General features: G+C 39.6%; 1 protein-coding gene across 2 annotated transcripts in view; it reads right to left on the reverse strand.

The window, feature by feature from the left end:
* Nucleotides 1-1086: 1086 nt before the first annotated feature.
* Nucleotides 1087-17655, reverse strand: part of CPA6 (carboxypeptidase A6) — a 541372-nt gene continuing 524803 nt past the window's right edge. For both annotated transcript variants that reach the window (XM_019453228.2, XM_019453227.2), the window contains 3 exons: nt 8981-9183; nt 4652-4736; nt 1087-1720 (listed from right to left, as the gene is read on the reverse strand). In XM_019453228.2, coding sequence (XP_019308773.1) covers nt 1533-1720; nt 4652-4736; nt 8981-9183 — 476 coding nt within the window. In that variant the 3' untranslated portion in view covers nt 1087-1532. The remainder of the gene's footprint in view (nt 1721-4651; nt 4737-8980; nt 9184-17655) is intronic.

Consider the following 17655-nt stretch of genomic DNA (forward strand, 5'->3'; position numbering starts at 1 on the left):
TCTCTGCTCCTCCCCTGCTTGCACTCTATCTCTAAAAATAAATAAACATTTTAAAAAATTATATTTTGTCCAGAAGTTTTAGTTATTTCCAGCAGTCCAGACACCTGTCCTGTCACATTCTTGAAAATGGAAATATCGGGGCGCCTGGGTGGCTCAGTCGTTTGAGTGCCGACTTCGGCTCAGGTCACGATCTCGCGGTCGGTGAGTTCGAGCCCCGCATCGGGCCCCTGTGCTGACAGCTCAGAGCCCGGAGCCTGTTTCAGATTCTGTGTCTCGCTCTCTCTGACCCTCCCCCATTCATGCTCTCTCTCTGTCTCAAAAATAAATAAACGTTAAAAAAAATTAAAAAAAAAAAGAAAATGGAAATATCACTTAAAAATTTTTTTTTGTTAATGTTTCTTTTTTTTTTTTAACGTTTATTTATTTTTGAGACAGAGAGAGACAGAGCATGAACAGGGGAGGGTCAGAGAGAGAGGGAGACACAGAATCTGAAACAGGCTCCGGGCTCTGAGCTGTCAGCACAGAGCCCGACGCGGGGCTGGAACTCACGGACCGTGAGATCATGACCTGAGCCGAAGTCGGACGCTTAACCGACCGAGCCACCCAGGCGCCCCTATGTTTATTTATTTTTGAGAGAAAGAGACAGAGTGCAAGAGAGAGAGGGGCAGGGAGAGAGAGGGAGTCACAGAATCTGAAGAAGGCTCCCAGGATACGAGCTGTCAGTACAGAGCCCGACCTGGAGCTCAAACCCACAAACCTTGAGATCATGACCTGAGCCAAAGTCAGATCCTAAACTGACTGAGCCATCCAGGTGCCCCATATATCACTTTTCTAAGTCTCAATTTACTCATCTGAAAAATGACGATGATAGTAGTATCTACCTCATATATTTGAGTAATAAATGAGATTATCAGTATAAAGTTCTTAACACTGTGTCTGGCACCTCAATTAATGTTTACTTCTTCTTTTTTTTTTTTTTTTTGTAAATGGTATTCTCAGAGTCTGAACATGAATGCTTTATCTTGCTGTATTTTTACAGGTATATGAGGCACTAATGCCAGTGATGAAGATGTGAAGCACCTGAGGTCTCGTTAAGTTGTATATTTATTAAGAAATATAGTTCATTTGAAAAGTTTCCATTTCAAATGAAAACCAAGAGATTACACAACATTAGTAGCCTAGATCTTAACTGAGAAAAGGAGATTTATTGCAGTGAAATCCTTAATGTGTACATTTCTTGAGACAATAGAGTTTGAAAATATCCCCTCTCCCCCTTAATCAAATAGAACTCTAAACGTATATAACATGGATGCTTCTCTTACAGCCAATTAGGGTATGTTCAATTTTTTTTCTTTTACCAATTTTTTATTGCCACAGAAATGTGAATTGCATGAGTAGGTCCTTTTAAAGTGCACAGATATGTTCATTCTAAGAAATTGCTCTTCTCTTTAAAAAAAATTTCCCCCACTGCCAGGTGGCTCTTGCACAGAATTAGCTCTCTCTCTGGTGGTTGCCCTGACCCTTGGGCTGTCTCAGGGACATTCCTTTAGTAGGTGTATTGTGATGTTCTTCACAGCCAGCATGGTCTCTGTACAGGTCGGTTTGATGAGCATCTCTGGGAGTAAAAATCCAAAATGTCCAGTGTCACGAAGTTCAAAAGCAAATGTGTAGGGTATTCCATTTTTGTAGGCCCAATCCATTGAGCTACCAGAGCTCACATCTAAAAATAAAAAAAAAAAAAAGAAGAGCCTCACTAAAGAGTCTGCATAACTTTCAAAGCTTATATGTAGTACTTGCTTACTAAGCTATCCTAAATCCTCACAATTAAATACTGTTTCAACAAGAATGATTTTAACAGTGGTTCCTTGGCAGTGGGCTCATGGAACTAAAAATCCTACCTGCCATCATCTTTGAGGATCTAGTGTAAGTAGTAATGCTTTTCTAGTGTGATGATCTCAAGATTTCTCAGCCTCAATTCCAATAACATTTATCTTCACCCACACTTCAGCCCCCACCTCTCCCCCTCTACAAACTAATCCCTGGCTCAGTTTCTTTGCTTTCACTCCTTGAGAGGAAGCTGGAGAAAGTCTTTGCTGTAAAATCACTCTAGTCACTGACAGCCTGTTCCTGGCTCCCTGGAGCCAGCTGCTCCAGGCTCCTTTTTCTAGACCTTCACTTAATGAAGTTTTCTCACGCTCTTATGGTCCTGCCCTTCACTTTACCATTGTCCCCAGGTCCACACAAGGTAATCAGCCCACCACCTCCTCTACTGACACCACAGCCCTCTGGCTTTCTTCCTTCCAGCTCAGAGGAGGAGAGGATGCTTGTTTTTTACAGGTGTCATCTTTTGATTCTATTCATCATGGTCTTCTCTGGTCTCGGGTCTTCTCTGGGACCTCGTTTCATTAATTAAACCACCCTCTCTTGCATCTGCATTGACCACAATATTCAAGCACTGATTTCCTATAGCACTTCCTTCTTATGCTATATACCATCCTCCTTGTCTTGGTCCTTTTGCTTTAGAATGCAAAGAGACTCTATATATGTTGCCTCCGTATCCTCAGCCACTTTCAATCTGGTTCTTGCCTCTACTTGTCTATGAAACCTTAGTTCTTGAAGGTCACCAATGACAGCAGGCCTAATCTCCTTTCTTGTTGTTGTTGTTGTTGTTGTTGGTGGTGGTGGTGTTTTTTTCCCCCCCTCTCAGATGCCACTTTCAACCTCTCAACAACATTTAGCATAGCTGATAATCCACTGGCAACTCTCTCCTCTCTCTGGCTCTTGTGACCTCACATGCTTGTGAGCTTGTCGGCACAGAGGTGAAAGTGCAGGCATTAGAGGCAGACTAAGGGCTCAGGCTGTATGTGTCCCACCACCTACTGTGACTTGTCTGAACCATAATCTCCTCTTTAGAAAACGAGATTATAATACCTGCTGCATGGTGGTGTTGTGGAAATTAAATGAAATAATGTGCTAAGGGACATAAGCCCCTATTATTTTGCATCTTGACACCCCAAAGTGCCTAGTATGTCATTTTTTAGCATAACAGGCTCTTAATAATTGTTTAATAAATTTTTAATAGAAGAATCTTTATATACTTTTTTCTTGAAATCAATATGATCCAGACTGACCTAACACTATTACTATTAAAAAACTTTTCAGAGCATGTTCATCTGCTCAAATGATACCACTTTTTATGCTGCTTCTGTCAGGACAAGTTAGAGATAGATTATTAAGTTAAGACAATTAAATGACTTTGCTGTTTCTCAGGCTCCTCTTGCTTTGGTTAAGGACAAAAGGTAGGCGGTGGCTTCATTGTCCCTCTGGATTAGAGTACACTGGAAGTGCAAATAGTAGTCATAGAAGCCAAAGTCAGAGTCAATATGTGCCAAGAGTTACGTCATGGTGATGTGACAGCCTCATTTCTATGGTAACAGATTGTTCTTGGTAAATATAACACCATGACTGTAACTTCATACCAAGCTTAAAAGGTGAAGTGTAAGATTTTTAAAAATTAATATTAAAAACTAATGTATATTATGTTGGTGATAATTAGGAATATGACTTTAAAAAAAAATGCTATCTTTCCTCCTTCAGCATGGCCGTACTGAAAAACAGTTCTAAAGAGGTCTGCATGAGACCAATGATCATAGACTTTGCAAAAAATTCTAATACATAAGACATTCTCATTATTAGGATAAACTTACATGATAAGCAATGTTAATTGACAAGCCAAGCTTTTCTTCTGAAGGCTCAAGAAAGTGAGTGGTTAGGAATATAATAATGGGTAGGTTAAAGAAATCAAGGAGAAATTTCGTACTTCACTGAAAGTGAGATTGGGTGCCACTCTCTATACATACACATACAACCTGTGTGTGTGTGTGTGTGTGTGTGTGTGTGTGTGTGTGTGCGCGCACGTGCGCATATGTAGACATTAAGATGTATATGATTTCATGCTAAATTTTCCAAGTCATATAATTAATGAATTTTAGAGTTTAAAAGACCATGAGAAATGACCTTGTCCAATTCCTCACTTAAAAGTGGTGGAAACTGAGGCCCAGGATTAGTATCTTGGCCAAGATTGTATCACAGTTAGCAGCAGAATTAGGACTAGAATCCATGTCTTCTGATTCTTCAAGTTCTTTCCATATACCCAGTTGTTCTTTATTTCATATAAAGTAAGAAATATTTTAATTACCTTTTAAGGGGAAATTCAGCTTTAGGTGTTATGTAAAAAACAGAATTTCCTAACAAGAATGGTGGAGGAAAGGAATAAAAGGGAAGCTCTTTTAGAGCTGAGATATTACTTCATTACCTTCTCAAGGCCCATTTCCACCCTTATAGTAGTTACAATTGCTTAAGGAGCCCACTTGGGCACTTTCTACTGTCATAAGATCTCAATTCAGCTTTGTAGTCATTACTACATGCTTAGAATATTCTCTGCTTAGAATTTATTTAAATTGGTACAATGATTTCTGTCATGCAGTGTAAAACTAATCAGATATAAACTCCCTCCATCTTCCTTGGCTAATTTGGTTGTCAAAAATTTCTCTTTAAAGGGGAACACACTTTCTGTTTTTTTAAAGGGAAGTCATCATACAGGATCTTGGTTCAAGAGATGATTCTAAAACAAAATACACAGGAAACTTACACAATGTGCTGGAGGCAGGTCCATATCTATATTGTACCCCATATACCGACCGAAGTGCATTCACAGCTTTATAAGCTGCAGATTCCTGTGAGGGAAAATGGAAAACTTCTATCACTTTCCATCACTGCATTGAAACCTTTGGAAACACTGGCATGTTGTCTGAGCATTATCAGTCATCAATTTGGAGAGCAAGGTTGGGCACATTAGGTAATAGCTATGTTTAATAATAATATTATTCTTCGACACGTGCTGCAGTTTACAATGTGTTTTGGAACACATTATTTGCTTTGACTGATGCTCACACCAGACCAGTGATCAGTAATATTTCCACTTGACAGACAAGAAAAGAAAGGCTCAGCAAGGCTGGGATTACATGGCAAGGAGCGGTTAAGTACCCATATCTTCTGATGCTGATTTAGTGTTCTGTCCTCTTCATTTTTATTCAGAGGCACTTGTTTTTATAAATTACAAAATACTTGATAGGGAAGAACGTCAGTCTTCCTCAAGGCTACATATGCAGTGTTTAGCAATGTGCCTATGTATAACAGATGCTTAATCAATATTTCTTGCATGAATGTTGAATAAGCATAGCTCTGCAAGAGTATCAAGATAATCTTATTGATCCTTAAGTACATACTTCAGTGGCTATGTACAAGGTATTTAAAGCACATTTGCATCAATTAAGAAACCCTTTAGTTCAGGAAGAGTGACTTCTCATATGCTATTCATTTATCCCCAGGGGAATGGGAATACAATTTCAGAATGCTCCATGACTTCTAAGGTTACATATGCCTCTGACGGAGCTCAGGTACTGCTAAGATGTAGAAATTCTGAGGTGGAACTCTTCCAATCAATGCCAAAACTCGGAAGAATAATCAACACAACAAAACTACTAAAATGTGAATATTCTAACATGAACTGAAAGGGTACGGACTACACTTCAAAACATTTTCAAATGGTATAGCAGCATTAGTTTCAATAAGGAGTCAGAGAAGTATTGTATGACCAGCAAGAGGAAAAGAAGTATGTTGAAACCAGTATACAACTCTCCCATTTCAATTTGCCTATGAATAATTTAATACATTAGTTGAAGTACTCTGGGCAACGGGGTGCCGTGTGTTGGCCTTGGCTGCAGCTTGCTGTCCTCATTCACCTCAGGGATGAATAAAGCAGCCTCTGCAGCAAATGCCACTTGTTGTGGGTATTAAGGGGCCAGGCTCCAGAACCTGGCAGACAATTTATTATTGATCTCACTGATGATGAATTTCTCCTCTCAGGAGCCAACAGAGAAGGAATGTAAACACCCTAATACCAAAAACCTTTATGGAGAATGTTCTAAGATTTTAACATCTTCTCCAATGGTTTTAGCAATATTCCATGGCAAGGGCAGATATTTCTACATTTAGAAGATTATTGCATTCTGCTGGTGGGGAGAGTTTTGTTCCTCATTATTCTGGAGGACTAAATTCCCACCCTGAAATCTACTAAGAAAAAAAAACACAACCTCTTGGCCTCTTTGCAAAAAAACCATAGGCATAGCTTTAGCCTTTTGAGCTCCCTGAACTTCTGCCACTCAGGTGCAGGTGCATGTTGGTGAGAGGTTTAGATAGGATCATTCCACAAAAAATGAAAACTTCATAACATTTTCCAAGAATTATTTTCCAGGGTTGTGTAGCTAGACACCTATCTGAAAGAGTTTAAGCAATTCCTCATTTCTTTATTGTTTCCTCTTTCCACTTGTCCCAGGCCTCACTTATTAAAAACATTTTTTTTAATGTTTTTATTTATTTTTGAGAGAAAGAGAGAGACAGAATGTGAGCAGGGGAGGGGCAGAGAGAGAGACACACACAAGAATCTGAAGCAGGCTCCAGGCTCTGAGCTGTTAGCACAGAGACCAACGTGGGGCTCGAGCTCATGAACCGCGAGATCATGACCTGAGCCCAAGTTGGAGGCTTAACTGATGGAGTCACCCAGGCGCCTCCAGGTCTCACTTATTGAACCTCAGCTAAATAAGGATTATGTTTTTTATTCATTTTTTTCCTCTTCTTTTCTTTCTGAGAGAGAATGTGTGAGTGAGTGGGGGAAGGGCAGAGAGAGACTCTCAAGCAAGCTCCATGCTCAGCGGGGCTTGAATTTATGACTCTGAGATTATGACCTGAGCTGAAATCAAAAGTCGGATGCTTGGGGCGCCTGGGTGGCTCAGTCGGTTGAGCGTCCGACTTCAGCTCAGGTCACGATCTCACAGACCGTGAGTTCGAGCCCCGCGTCAGGCTCTGGGCTGATGGCTCAGAGCCTGGAGCCTGCTTCCAGTTCTGTGTCTCCCTCTCTCTCTGCCCCTCCCCCGTTCATGCTCTGTTTCTCTCTGTCTCAAAAATAAACGTTAAAAAAATTAAAAAAAAAAAAAAGTCAGATGCTTAACCAACTGAGCCACTCAGGTGTCCCCAATTATTTCCATATTTAAAGCAGCTTAATGAATGACCTAAAAATGTTAGCAGAAACACAGACTCTACCATATTGATGGAAATGTTTTTGAACAATTTATTAGAATTTAATGGTCTCTGGTTAACATTCAGAGACTACCTAGTTTCTGAGAATTTTAATCTTGGCTGTAATGACTTAGCTTATAGGTAACCTGGTAACAGGATTTCCCAACAATGCCACTATTGACAGTCTGGACTAAATAACTCTGTGCTGTGGAGGCTGTCCCATACATTTAGCAGTATCCTTGGCTTCTATCCTCTAGATGCCAATAGCATCCTCCAGCCTTGTTGTGACAATCAAAATGTCTTCAACCTTGTTCAATGTCCCGTGGGAGGCAAATTCATTCTTGGTTGTGAATCACTGATCTACTCTTTATACGACAACCTCCAACCTAAGAGAAAATTAGAATAGGCTTAACTTCTGATAGCAAGCTAAATTCAAAATATGGAGAACATTCTCATGTAATAGATTTAATATATGGCATACTCCATATTATCTGTTGTGAGACCATAAATAGACATTGTGCCCAATTCAGAAAGGGGTGAATATTTGCCTAGAGAAGCTTTGTGTGATACAGGGTGGTTAAGCTGTCAAGTTAACAACAACAACAACAACAACGACGACGACGACAACAAGTCTGTTGACACAGAGTAGCTGAAGAATAGCATTCTTAAATAGAACTACCACCTTTACAAAATTCCTCAAGAAAGAGAATTTGCTCAGAATTCTTTCTTGGAAGGCCAAGAACAAAATTCCTTTTTTGGACAGAATACAAGCCTTCCCTCAGGCCTTCTTCCTCATGTTCCCCATTCCTTCCAGGTCCTGGACATCTAGATCTGGGATTCCTGCAACTCCAACCAACTGGTGAAGGATTTAGAGTTCAAGGTATAGGAAGAAAGGGGGTGCTTCTCTTTTATCAAAGCTTTTAATTCAAGTTTAACATCCATACAGAATAATATAACAATTTTAAGTTTACAGCTCAATGAATGATCACAAATTGCACACACTCATATAACCAGTATCCAGGTCAAAGAATAGAACATGAACAGCAACCCCAAAGCCCTCTCCCCTTTACCTCTTCCTTCTTCCTCACTCCTCACACTATATATTAGTTTGACCTAGTTTTGAATTTTATAGACCTTTAGATGCTATTGGCTCTGAACGAGACTCACTTTACAAAGAATTCTGCCCTACAGTGGATAGCTTGTTGGGTTTCTGAGATGAGGAGAGAAAGGAACTCTGCTTAATCACTGACAAGTAATCTAATGCTTGAAGGGCTGTTCATTCTGAGTGCTAACTTGTCAAATAGATGCCCAGAGACTTAGTACCATTAAGCAAAGAGCGCTTACAAATTAAAACTTGCTTTTAATTAATGAGAGTCAGACCATAATTTATGAACAATTATTTGCTCAATAAAATTAATTATAGCCCTGAACATGTGACTGAAGCTGTAATACTAATCAAATCCATCCTGACACTTTCCGTATAACCTGTGGTAAGAATGTAAATCGGTTTGAAATGATTGCATTTGAGAAGCAGCACAGCATAGCAGTTAAAAGCGACAATGTTGGAGCTAGATTTGGGGCTGAATCCTGGCTATGGCTCTTAGTAGCTGTATGTTGTTAGTCTAATTGCTTAATTTCCATAGGTTTCAGTTTCCTCATCTGTAAAATGGGGATAATAATAGTTACCTACCTCATATAATTATGAAAAATGAGTCAATACGTAAAGAATGCTTATTAGCATAAACACAATATGTGTTTGCTATACGTCATTACTGCTTAGAACCATGTTAGTGTTAGAAAAGAAGAAAGCCTGACACACACATATACATGGTCAAATACTTACCACACAGCTGAAATTGGGGATTGTTGCATATTTGTAAGAATAGGGATATAGCAACATCTGAGCATATGCATGAAAGGAGAGGTAAGCCCTAATGTGCTTCCTGTGTTTTCGGAGGAAGGTGGCTACAGCTTTCACTTCCGGCTCAGATTCTGGGAAAGGTCCACAGTAGGTATCATCGCAAGGGTGCATAGAAGCTCCTTCATCTGTAAGACAGAAAAGAAAATGGGGTGAGGGAGCGGAGAGACAAGAAGCAAGAGACACAAATGAGCATCGTTAAACTGATTTTTTTTCTTTCATTTCTATCAACATATGGTACTATTAAGCAATTCATCTAATTTCTCATTTATAGGCATCAGTTTTGAAAAATCCAGGGTGGTTCAAGCTTCAATGGCCTGAATAGGAAATAAGTACTGATTTTTTAACTGAGCCTGCATAAACTACTCTAAAGGGATGACTTTGTCAGTGAGAGACCTAATTCTTTATGATCCTCCAGAGCAGGTAAGGCTCCTGTTGTTATACCCACGACACCCTGCACTTTCCCTCTGTAACACTCGACATACTTGTAATTAGTCTGCAGGATTTACCTGTTTAGCATTCAACCAATATTTATACTGTTCTAGGTGCCTGGTATTCAATAAAAAACAATACAGAAAAAAAAAACCCCTGCTCTAATAGAAACTACATTCAGTCTGAATTCTTTATTAAACTCTAGGGCTCTGTGAAAGCAGGAACTGTGTGTCTTCAGCTTGCTGGGCACCTACAACTAGAACAGGAGTATGGCAAATGTTCAACAAATATTCGTTGGTAAGTGAATGTCAGATCAAAAGAAAAGGCTAGACATCTGCACAGGTGTCTGGTAAGATACACACATTGATTAATCAAGAACACGAAGGCAAGACAGAAATAATTCCACAAAACATGCCAAAACAATTTCTATTATATTTTTAGGCAAGCAATATCCAAACTGGTTTGTAAAATGCAAGAGGCTTCTCCAGCTATCTTGGGGGTAAGAATTTAGTTAAGAAATCCTCAACAGGGGCGCCTGGGTGGCTCAGTCGGTTAAGCACCTGACTTGGGCTCAAGTCATGATCTCGTTTGTGGGTTTGGGCTCTGCATCAGGCTCTGTGCTGACAGCTCAGAGCCTGGAGACTGCTTCAGATTCTGTGTTTCCCTATCTCTGCCCCTCCCCCACTCACGCTCTGCCTCTCTCTCAAAAATAAATGTAAAAAACCCGAAAAAAAGTTAAAAAAATCCTCAACACTTGAATTTAATAATTTTTGAATTAACAAATATATATCCCATAGGTCTATGATGGGGAGGAAGGAAAATAACATTCACTGTAACAATCACAAAGTAGTAAAGTCCCAAGACATTTTTACATTTAGAAAGAATTACCTTTTCTACAGTTATTTGCCACTGGCCATGATTAGCCCTCCCAAATGCCCTAGAAAACTGTCTTTTTCCATAAACAAATGGGAAATGTCTGGTGATTCTGTGAGATAGTCTAATTCTACTCAATATGAAAAGGTAACCAAGTCAAATCAGGATAAATCTTGAGGTGATTAAATCTTGTTTGTGTTACAGGTGAGTTAAGATGGGGAATTTATAGCAATTGTAGTTTTCCTCCTTTGAGTCTAATTCTGGACATGCCTTAGAAGCAAGTGGGATATGGATGGAACTCAGAATATAATATGAACACTATAGCTGATACTCTGAAAGGTACAGGACAAATAAAGGGACATTTGAAGAACACTGATGTAAAGCACTGGAAAGGAGAGCTCACAGACTGAACAACTAATTCCAGAGGGAGCAAAACTAATGATCCAGAGAAAAAGGATTTACAATAATCCTAATAAATATTCTCAAGGGCATATAGAAGGGCATTGGATACATTAATCAGGGACAAGAAGTTAAAAGTACCAATCAGATAGAATAGAAATAGAGAACTTAATTCACGGGTTGAAAGAATACGGTTGATGAGTGAATTAATGAGATGGAATATGTTTTGAAACATTCCCAGAAGGCATCAAAAAAGTGAAAGAAAAATTAAAGGAGTATGAAAAATAGAATAACTGTCAACATCTGATTAATACAGGCCCAAATAGAGAAAGAAATAAAAGCTAAATATTTGAAGAACTGCTAATTGAAAATTTCCCACAATCAAGGAAAGGTTGAATGGAATTATTGTATACAAAACAAGAGAGATAAAGAGGAAATGTGTCAACACTTTGACACACTAGGTTGAAATTTAAGAAAAGAAAACAATTCCAGAGAGAAAGAAACAAGTCATCTATAAGAAAAAGGGATTAGATTCACATTTGACTTTTTAATAGCAACACTAGAGTAATATTTCCAAAGTATATTTATAAACACATATATACTTATTGTTCTTACATTTTTATTTATATATTTAAAATTAATTAAATGTTTAAATTGAAGTATAGTTATACATATACTATTATATTAGTTTCAGGTATACAACATAGTGAATGGACAATTATATACATTATGAAAAGCTCGCCACAATAAGTGTAGTTACCATGGTCATCATACAGTGTTATTACAATATTACTGACTCTATTCCCTATACTGTATGTTCCATCCTATGAAACTTATTTGTTTCATAACTGGAAGTTTGTATCTCTTAATCCCCTTCGCCTAGTTTGCCCATCCTCCACCCACTCCTTTCTAGCAAGGGCCAGTTCTCTGTATTTATGAGTCTCTTCTGTTTGTTTTGCTTTTTAGATTCCCCATGTAAGTGAATTCATGTTATTTGTCTTTCCCTGTCTGAATTATTTCATTTAGCTAATACCATCTAGGTTCATCCATGTTATTGCAAATGGCAAGATTTCATTTTTTTACTGGATGAGTGCTGGTTCAATGTGTATATATACCACATCTTCTTTATCCATTCATGTATGGATGAACACTTGGCTCTTTTCCATATCTTGGCTATTGTAAATAATGCTGCAATAAACATACGGGTGCATATATCTTTTTGAATTAGCATTTCCATTTTCTTTGGATAAATATCCAGAAGTGGAATTGCTGGATCATATGGTATTTCTACTTTTAATTTTTTGGGGAATCTCCATACTCTTTTTCCATGGTGGTTATTGTCTTGAATAATGTTCTAGGTGCATTTGAAAAGAATGTGCATTCTGCTCTTTTTGGATGGAATGTTCTGCATGTATCTGTTAAGTCCACCTGGTCTAACGTGTCATTCAAAGTAATTATTTCCTTATTTTCTGGGGTGTTAAACTCTCCTATTATTATGCTATTACTGTCAAATTTTCCCTTTATGTCTGTTACTTTACATAAAATCAGCTTGCTTCTCTGTTGGCTGCATAGATATTTATATTAAGTGTCATATTATCTTATTGGATTATCATTATGTAATGCCCTTCTTTGTCTCTTGTTACAGTCTTTGTATCAAGGTCTGTTTTGCCTGATTTAAGTATTGCTACGGAGATTTTTTTTTTTGCTTCCATTTGCATGGTCTTTTTCCATCCCTTAACTTCCAGTTTACATGTATCTTGAGGTCTGAAGTGAATCTCTTATAGATGATGGCATATAGATAGGTCTTTTTTGTTTTTTTATCCATTCAGTTACCTTATGTCCTTTGATCGGATCATTTAGAGCATTTGCACCATTTACACTTAAAGTAATTATTGATAGACATATGATTATCATTTTGTTAATTGCTTTCTGGTTATTTTTATATTCTCTATTTCTTTCTCTTTTTCTCTTCTACTCTTGTGATTAATCACTTTCTTTAGTCTTATGCTCAGAATTTTTTCTCCTTTTTGTGTATCTATTGCAGGTTTTTGGTTTGTGGTCACCATGAGGTTCATATATAAAACATCCTAAGTATATAGCAGTCTGTATTAAGTTGATGGTTTTGAGTTTGAACACATTTTCAAAGCACTACATTTTTACTCCTCCCCTCCGCTATGTTTTACGTATGTGACATCATATTTTACATCTTTCATTTTTTGAATCCTTTAATTTTTTAAAGGTATAATTGATTTTACTACTTTTGTCTTTTAACCTTCATAATAGCTTTATGTGACTGATTTACCAACTTTACTATATATTTGCTTTTACTAGTAAAGTTTTTTCTTTTAACATTTTTTTTATATCAGTTATGGTCTTTGCTGCTTAAAGTCCTTTCACATTTCTTAGAAGGTCAATTTAATATTGATGAACTCTTTTAATTTTTGTCTGGGAAACTGTCTCTCCCTCAGTTCTGAATGATAACCTTGTTGGATAGAGTATTCTTGGTTGTAGGTATTTTTCCTTTCAGCGCTTTGAATATAGCCTGCCACTCCCTTCTGGTCTGCAAAGTTTCTGCTGAAAAATCAGCTGATAGTTTTACAGGGTTTTCCTTGTATATAAGTAGTTGCTTTTTTATTTCCATCTCAAGATTCTAATTTTTTTAATTTTATTTTTTATTTTTAAAAATTTACATTCAAATTAGTTAGCATATAGTGCAACAATGATTTCAGGAGTAGATTCCTTAGTGTCCCTTACCCATTTAGCCTATCCCCCTCCCACAACCCCTCCAGTAACCCTCAGTTTGTTCTCCATATTTATGAGTCTCTTCTGTTTTGTCCCCCTCCCTGTTTTTATTTTTGTTTAGCTTCCCTTATGTTCATCTGTTTTGTCTCTTAAAGTCCTCATATGAGTGAAGTCCTATGATTTTTGTCTTTCTCTAATTTCACTTAGCATAACACCCTCTAGTTCCATTCATGTAGTTGCAAATGGCAAGATTTCATTCTTTTTGATTGCCGAGTAATACTCCATTGTCTATATATACCACATCTTCTTTATCCATTCATCCATCGATGAACATTTGGGCTCTTTCCATCCTTTGGCTATTGTTGATAGTGCTGCTCTAAACATGGGGGTGCATGTGCCCCTTTGAAACAGCACACCTGTATCCCTTGGATAAATGCCTAGTAGTGCAATTGCTGGGTCTTAGGGTAGTTCTACTTTTAGTTTTTTGAGGAACCTCCATACTGTTTTCCAGAGTGGCTGCACCAGCTTGCATTGCCACCAACAATGCAAAAGAGATCCTCTTTCTCCTCATCCTCACTAACATCTGTTGTTGCCTGAGTTGTTAATGTTAGCCATTCTGACAGGTGTGAGGTGGTATCTCATTATGGTTTTGATTTGTATTTCCCTGACGATGAGTGATGTTGAGCATTTTTTCATGTGTCAGTTGGCCCTCTGGATGTCTTCTTTGAAGAAGCGTCTATTCATGTCTTTTGCCCATTTCTTCACTGGATTATTTGTTTTTTGGGTGTTGAGTTTGATAAGTTCTTTATCGATTTTGGATACTAGACCTTTATCAGATATGTCATTTGCAAATATCTTCTCCCATTCTGTCAGTTGCCTTTTAGTTTTGCTTGTTTGTTTCTTTTGCCATGCAGAAGATTTTTATTTTGATGAGGTCCCAATAGTTCATTTTTCCTTTGGTTTCCCTTGCCTCTGGAGACATGTTGAGTAAGAAGTTGCTGCGGGCAAGATCGAAGAGGTTTTTGCCTGCTTTCTCCTCGAGGATTTTGATGGCTTCCTGTCTTACATGTAGGTCTTTCATCCACTTTGAGTTTATTTTTGTGTATGGGGTAAGAAAGTGGTCCAGGTTCTCAAGATTCTAATTTTAATTTCTGACATTTTAGTTATTGGGGAGCTTGGGACCAACCTGCTTGGGTTCATCTTGTTTGGGGTTCTCTGTGTTTCCTGGAACCGGCTGTTTCCTTCCCCAGGTTAAGGAAATTTTCAGCTATTATTTCTTAAATGAGTTTTCTGTCCCTTTCTGTCTCTCTTATCCTTCTGGGATTCCTATAATGCAAATGTTACAATGCTTGATGTTGTCCTAGAGGTCCCTTAACCCAACCTCACTTTTAAAATTCTTACTTTTTGCTATTCAGCTTGAGTGCTTTCCATGACCCTGTCTTCCAGATTGCTGATGTGTTCTTTTGCATCCTCCTGTCTGCTGTCAATTTTCTCTAGCAGATTTTTCATTTCAGTTATTGTATTCTTCAACCCTGATTGGTTATTTTTTTTCTCTTTTCTATCTTTTCACTGAAGTGCTGAGTTCATTGACTCTTAAGTCTGGTGAGCATCTTTATGAACATTACTTTGATCTCTTCATCAAGTAATTTTCTTATCTCCATTTCATTTAGCTTATTATCTGAAGTTTTTGTTCTTTCAGTGGGAGCATGTTCCTCTGTCTCGTTTTGACTTTTGTGTTTATGTCTATGAATTAGGCAAAACAGCTACCTCTCCCAGCCTTGAAGGTGTAGCTTTGTGTAGGAAAATTCCCGTGTCACCTGTGTGTGCCTGGCACTTAGGGAAAGGGTTAGCATTGGGCAGGGAGAGATAAAGGGACCCTGGGGGAGGCAGGCTGCGGCTGTAAGTGGGAAGCTGAAGAAGGGGCAGGGTTTGGGGGGAAAAAAAGGATAAAGGTATTCCAAACCCACCTGCGCTAGATGCCATGAGTGGAGTCTCACAAACTTTGATAAGTTCCTAATAAAAAGTCAGGGACAAAAATCTTTGTCGGCAACCCACTTGGGACCCCTCTTAGTTTTGAGAGCTTTATACTTTCTCTTGATAAACTCTATCAGTTTGCTTACTGTCTGTTGTCTGTGAGATTCATTCTTTGATTCTGTGAGACAAGGACCAGTGTCTCTCCCACCCTCCTGTAACAGCAGGACAGCTTGAGCAGGCTTGGTTTGGGATGTCCTGGGTGCTCCACACTTGGGTGCCCAGGCAGGATGGCGGCAGCTGGTGGGGCATGGGCCAGGGGTGTCCCAAGGCTTTTCACATTGGGTTGCCCCATTGGGCTGGTGGGGCCCTGGGTGCTCTGGGACAGGGCTGTCCCAGTGGGATGGCTCCAGCAGGGGTGGGTGCAGGCCAGAGTACTCTGGGTGGGGTGGTTGGAGCTGGAATGGGTGTGAATATGGGAGCTGCCTCTGGGGGGATGGTTGAAGGTGGTGTAGACTAGGACTTGCTGTGGTGGCAGGCTTCCTAGAGCACCACGATCCTGCTCCCATCTGTACTATCAAGGTGGAAAGGAAATGTCAGCAATGGTGTTAGGCAGCACCTCTGACATCAGAAAGGATTTCAGTAGCTCCCCTATTGTTTGGCTGATGTTCTAGGGTTAGGAGATGAGTTTCCTTCCCTTATGTCTAGTTGCCTTCCAGACTGTTTTTCTGCTGTGCTCCAGTTGGGTGAATCTGCAGGTGGGCCCCTCAGCGATATCCCTCTCTGCTGAAGTTCACCGCACTGAGGCTGGGGTTCCTATCATTACTATGTCTCTATCTCTCCTTTGTTGTGCAGAAACTGTTTAGTCACCCCTCAGTTTTTCTTCAGGTGAATTACTCTATAGGTAGGCAAGAATTCAGTGTCCAACAGAGGAGCTGAGTTCAGGGTCTCCCTATGCTGCCATCTGAGACCCCTCCCTCCTTATTAAAAAAAAAAAAAAAACTTGCAGAGTGCCTGGGTGGCTGTCAGTTAAGTGTCCACCTCTTGGTTTCAGCTCAGATAATAATCCCAGGGTTGTGGGATCAACCCCTGTGTCAGGCTCTGTGCTGACAGAGCAGAGCCTCCTTGGGATTCTCTCTCTCCCTCCCTCTCTCTGCCCCTCCCCTGCTCACTCTATCTCAAAATAAATAAATAAACTTAAAAAAAACTTGCTGAACAGCTTAGGTGCTTTTTCTAGCCTGTCTTCCAGATGGTTGATTCGTTCTTTTGCATCTAATCTGCTTTGATTCTGTCTTATGTACTTTTCATTTTAGTTATTGTAATCCTCAGCTCTGATTGGTTCTTTTATATATTTTGTCTTTCTTTGTTGAAGTTCATCCACTCTTCTCTCATGTCGTGAGTACCTTTATAACCATTACTTCGATCTCTTTATCAGGTATATTAGTTCTTTTCTGAGATTTTGTCATTCTTTTTTAACATACTCCTCTGCTTCATTTTGTCTGACTTCCTAAGTTTTTTCTACATATTAGGTATGTTAGCTATGTCTCCTGGTTTTGAAAGTAGTGGCTTTATGTAGAAGGCATCCTATGAGGCCCACTGGGTCTACCCACCAGAACCAAAGCACTCCAGGGTATCTTCTGTGTGGGCTGTATGTGCTCTTCTGTTGTGACTGGGCTACAACCTCTGCCAGTGCACTGGTGGGCAGGGCTTGTCCCTGGTGTAACTGGCTGAGAGGCCCAACTGTAGCTGGTGTGGGTTTGCTGGTGGGTGGGGTTAGCTCCCTGCATATTGGGCTGAGAGACCTGGCCATAACTGCTGCAGGCATGCTGGTGGAAAGGGCCGGCTCCCTACCACCCCAAGGCAGGAGTCACTTTGAAGGGGTGCTGGCCCTGGCTGGGGCTGTCTGCCTGGTATGGTGGGGGCAATAGTGGGTTTGGGGGGATGCTGGCCCCAACCAAGACTGCCTGTTGAGTGTGGTAGGGCAGAGGCTGCTTTAGAGGGATGCCTCCTGGGGCAGTTGGGTTGGGTGAAGCAGGTTTGCAGGAGAATGCTGTGGCAGGGTGAATGGTACTAGCAAAGTAGATGGAAAATGTCAGAATTGGCTTCTGCTGGTGTCTGGCCATCTAGGCAGAAGCTGGAACACTATTCTTGTGTAGGCAAGCCGGATGTGATCTAGCGCAAGT

Source organism: Panthera pardus, unplaced genomic scaffold (genome assembly GCF_024362965.1).
Source record: "Panthera pardus isolate Hobbes unplaced genomic scaffold, ASM2436296v1 HiC_scaffold_7, whole genome shotgun sequence".
Lineage (NCBI taxonomy): Eukaryota > Metazoa > Chordata > Mammalia > Carnivora > Felidae > Panthera > Panthera pardus.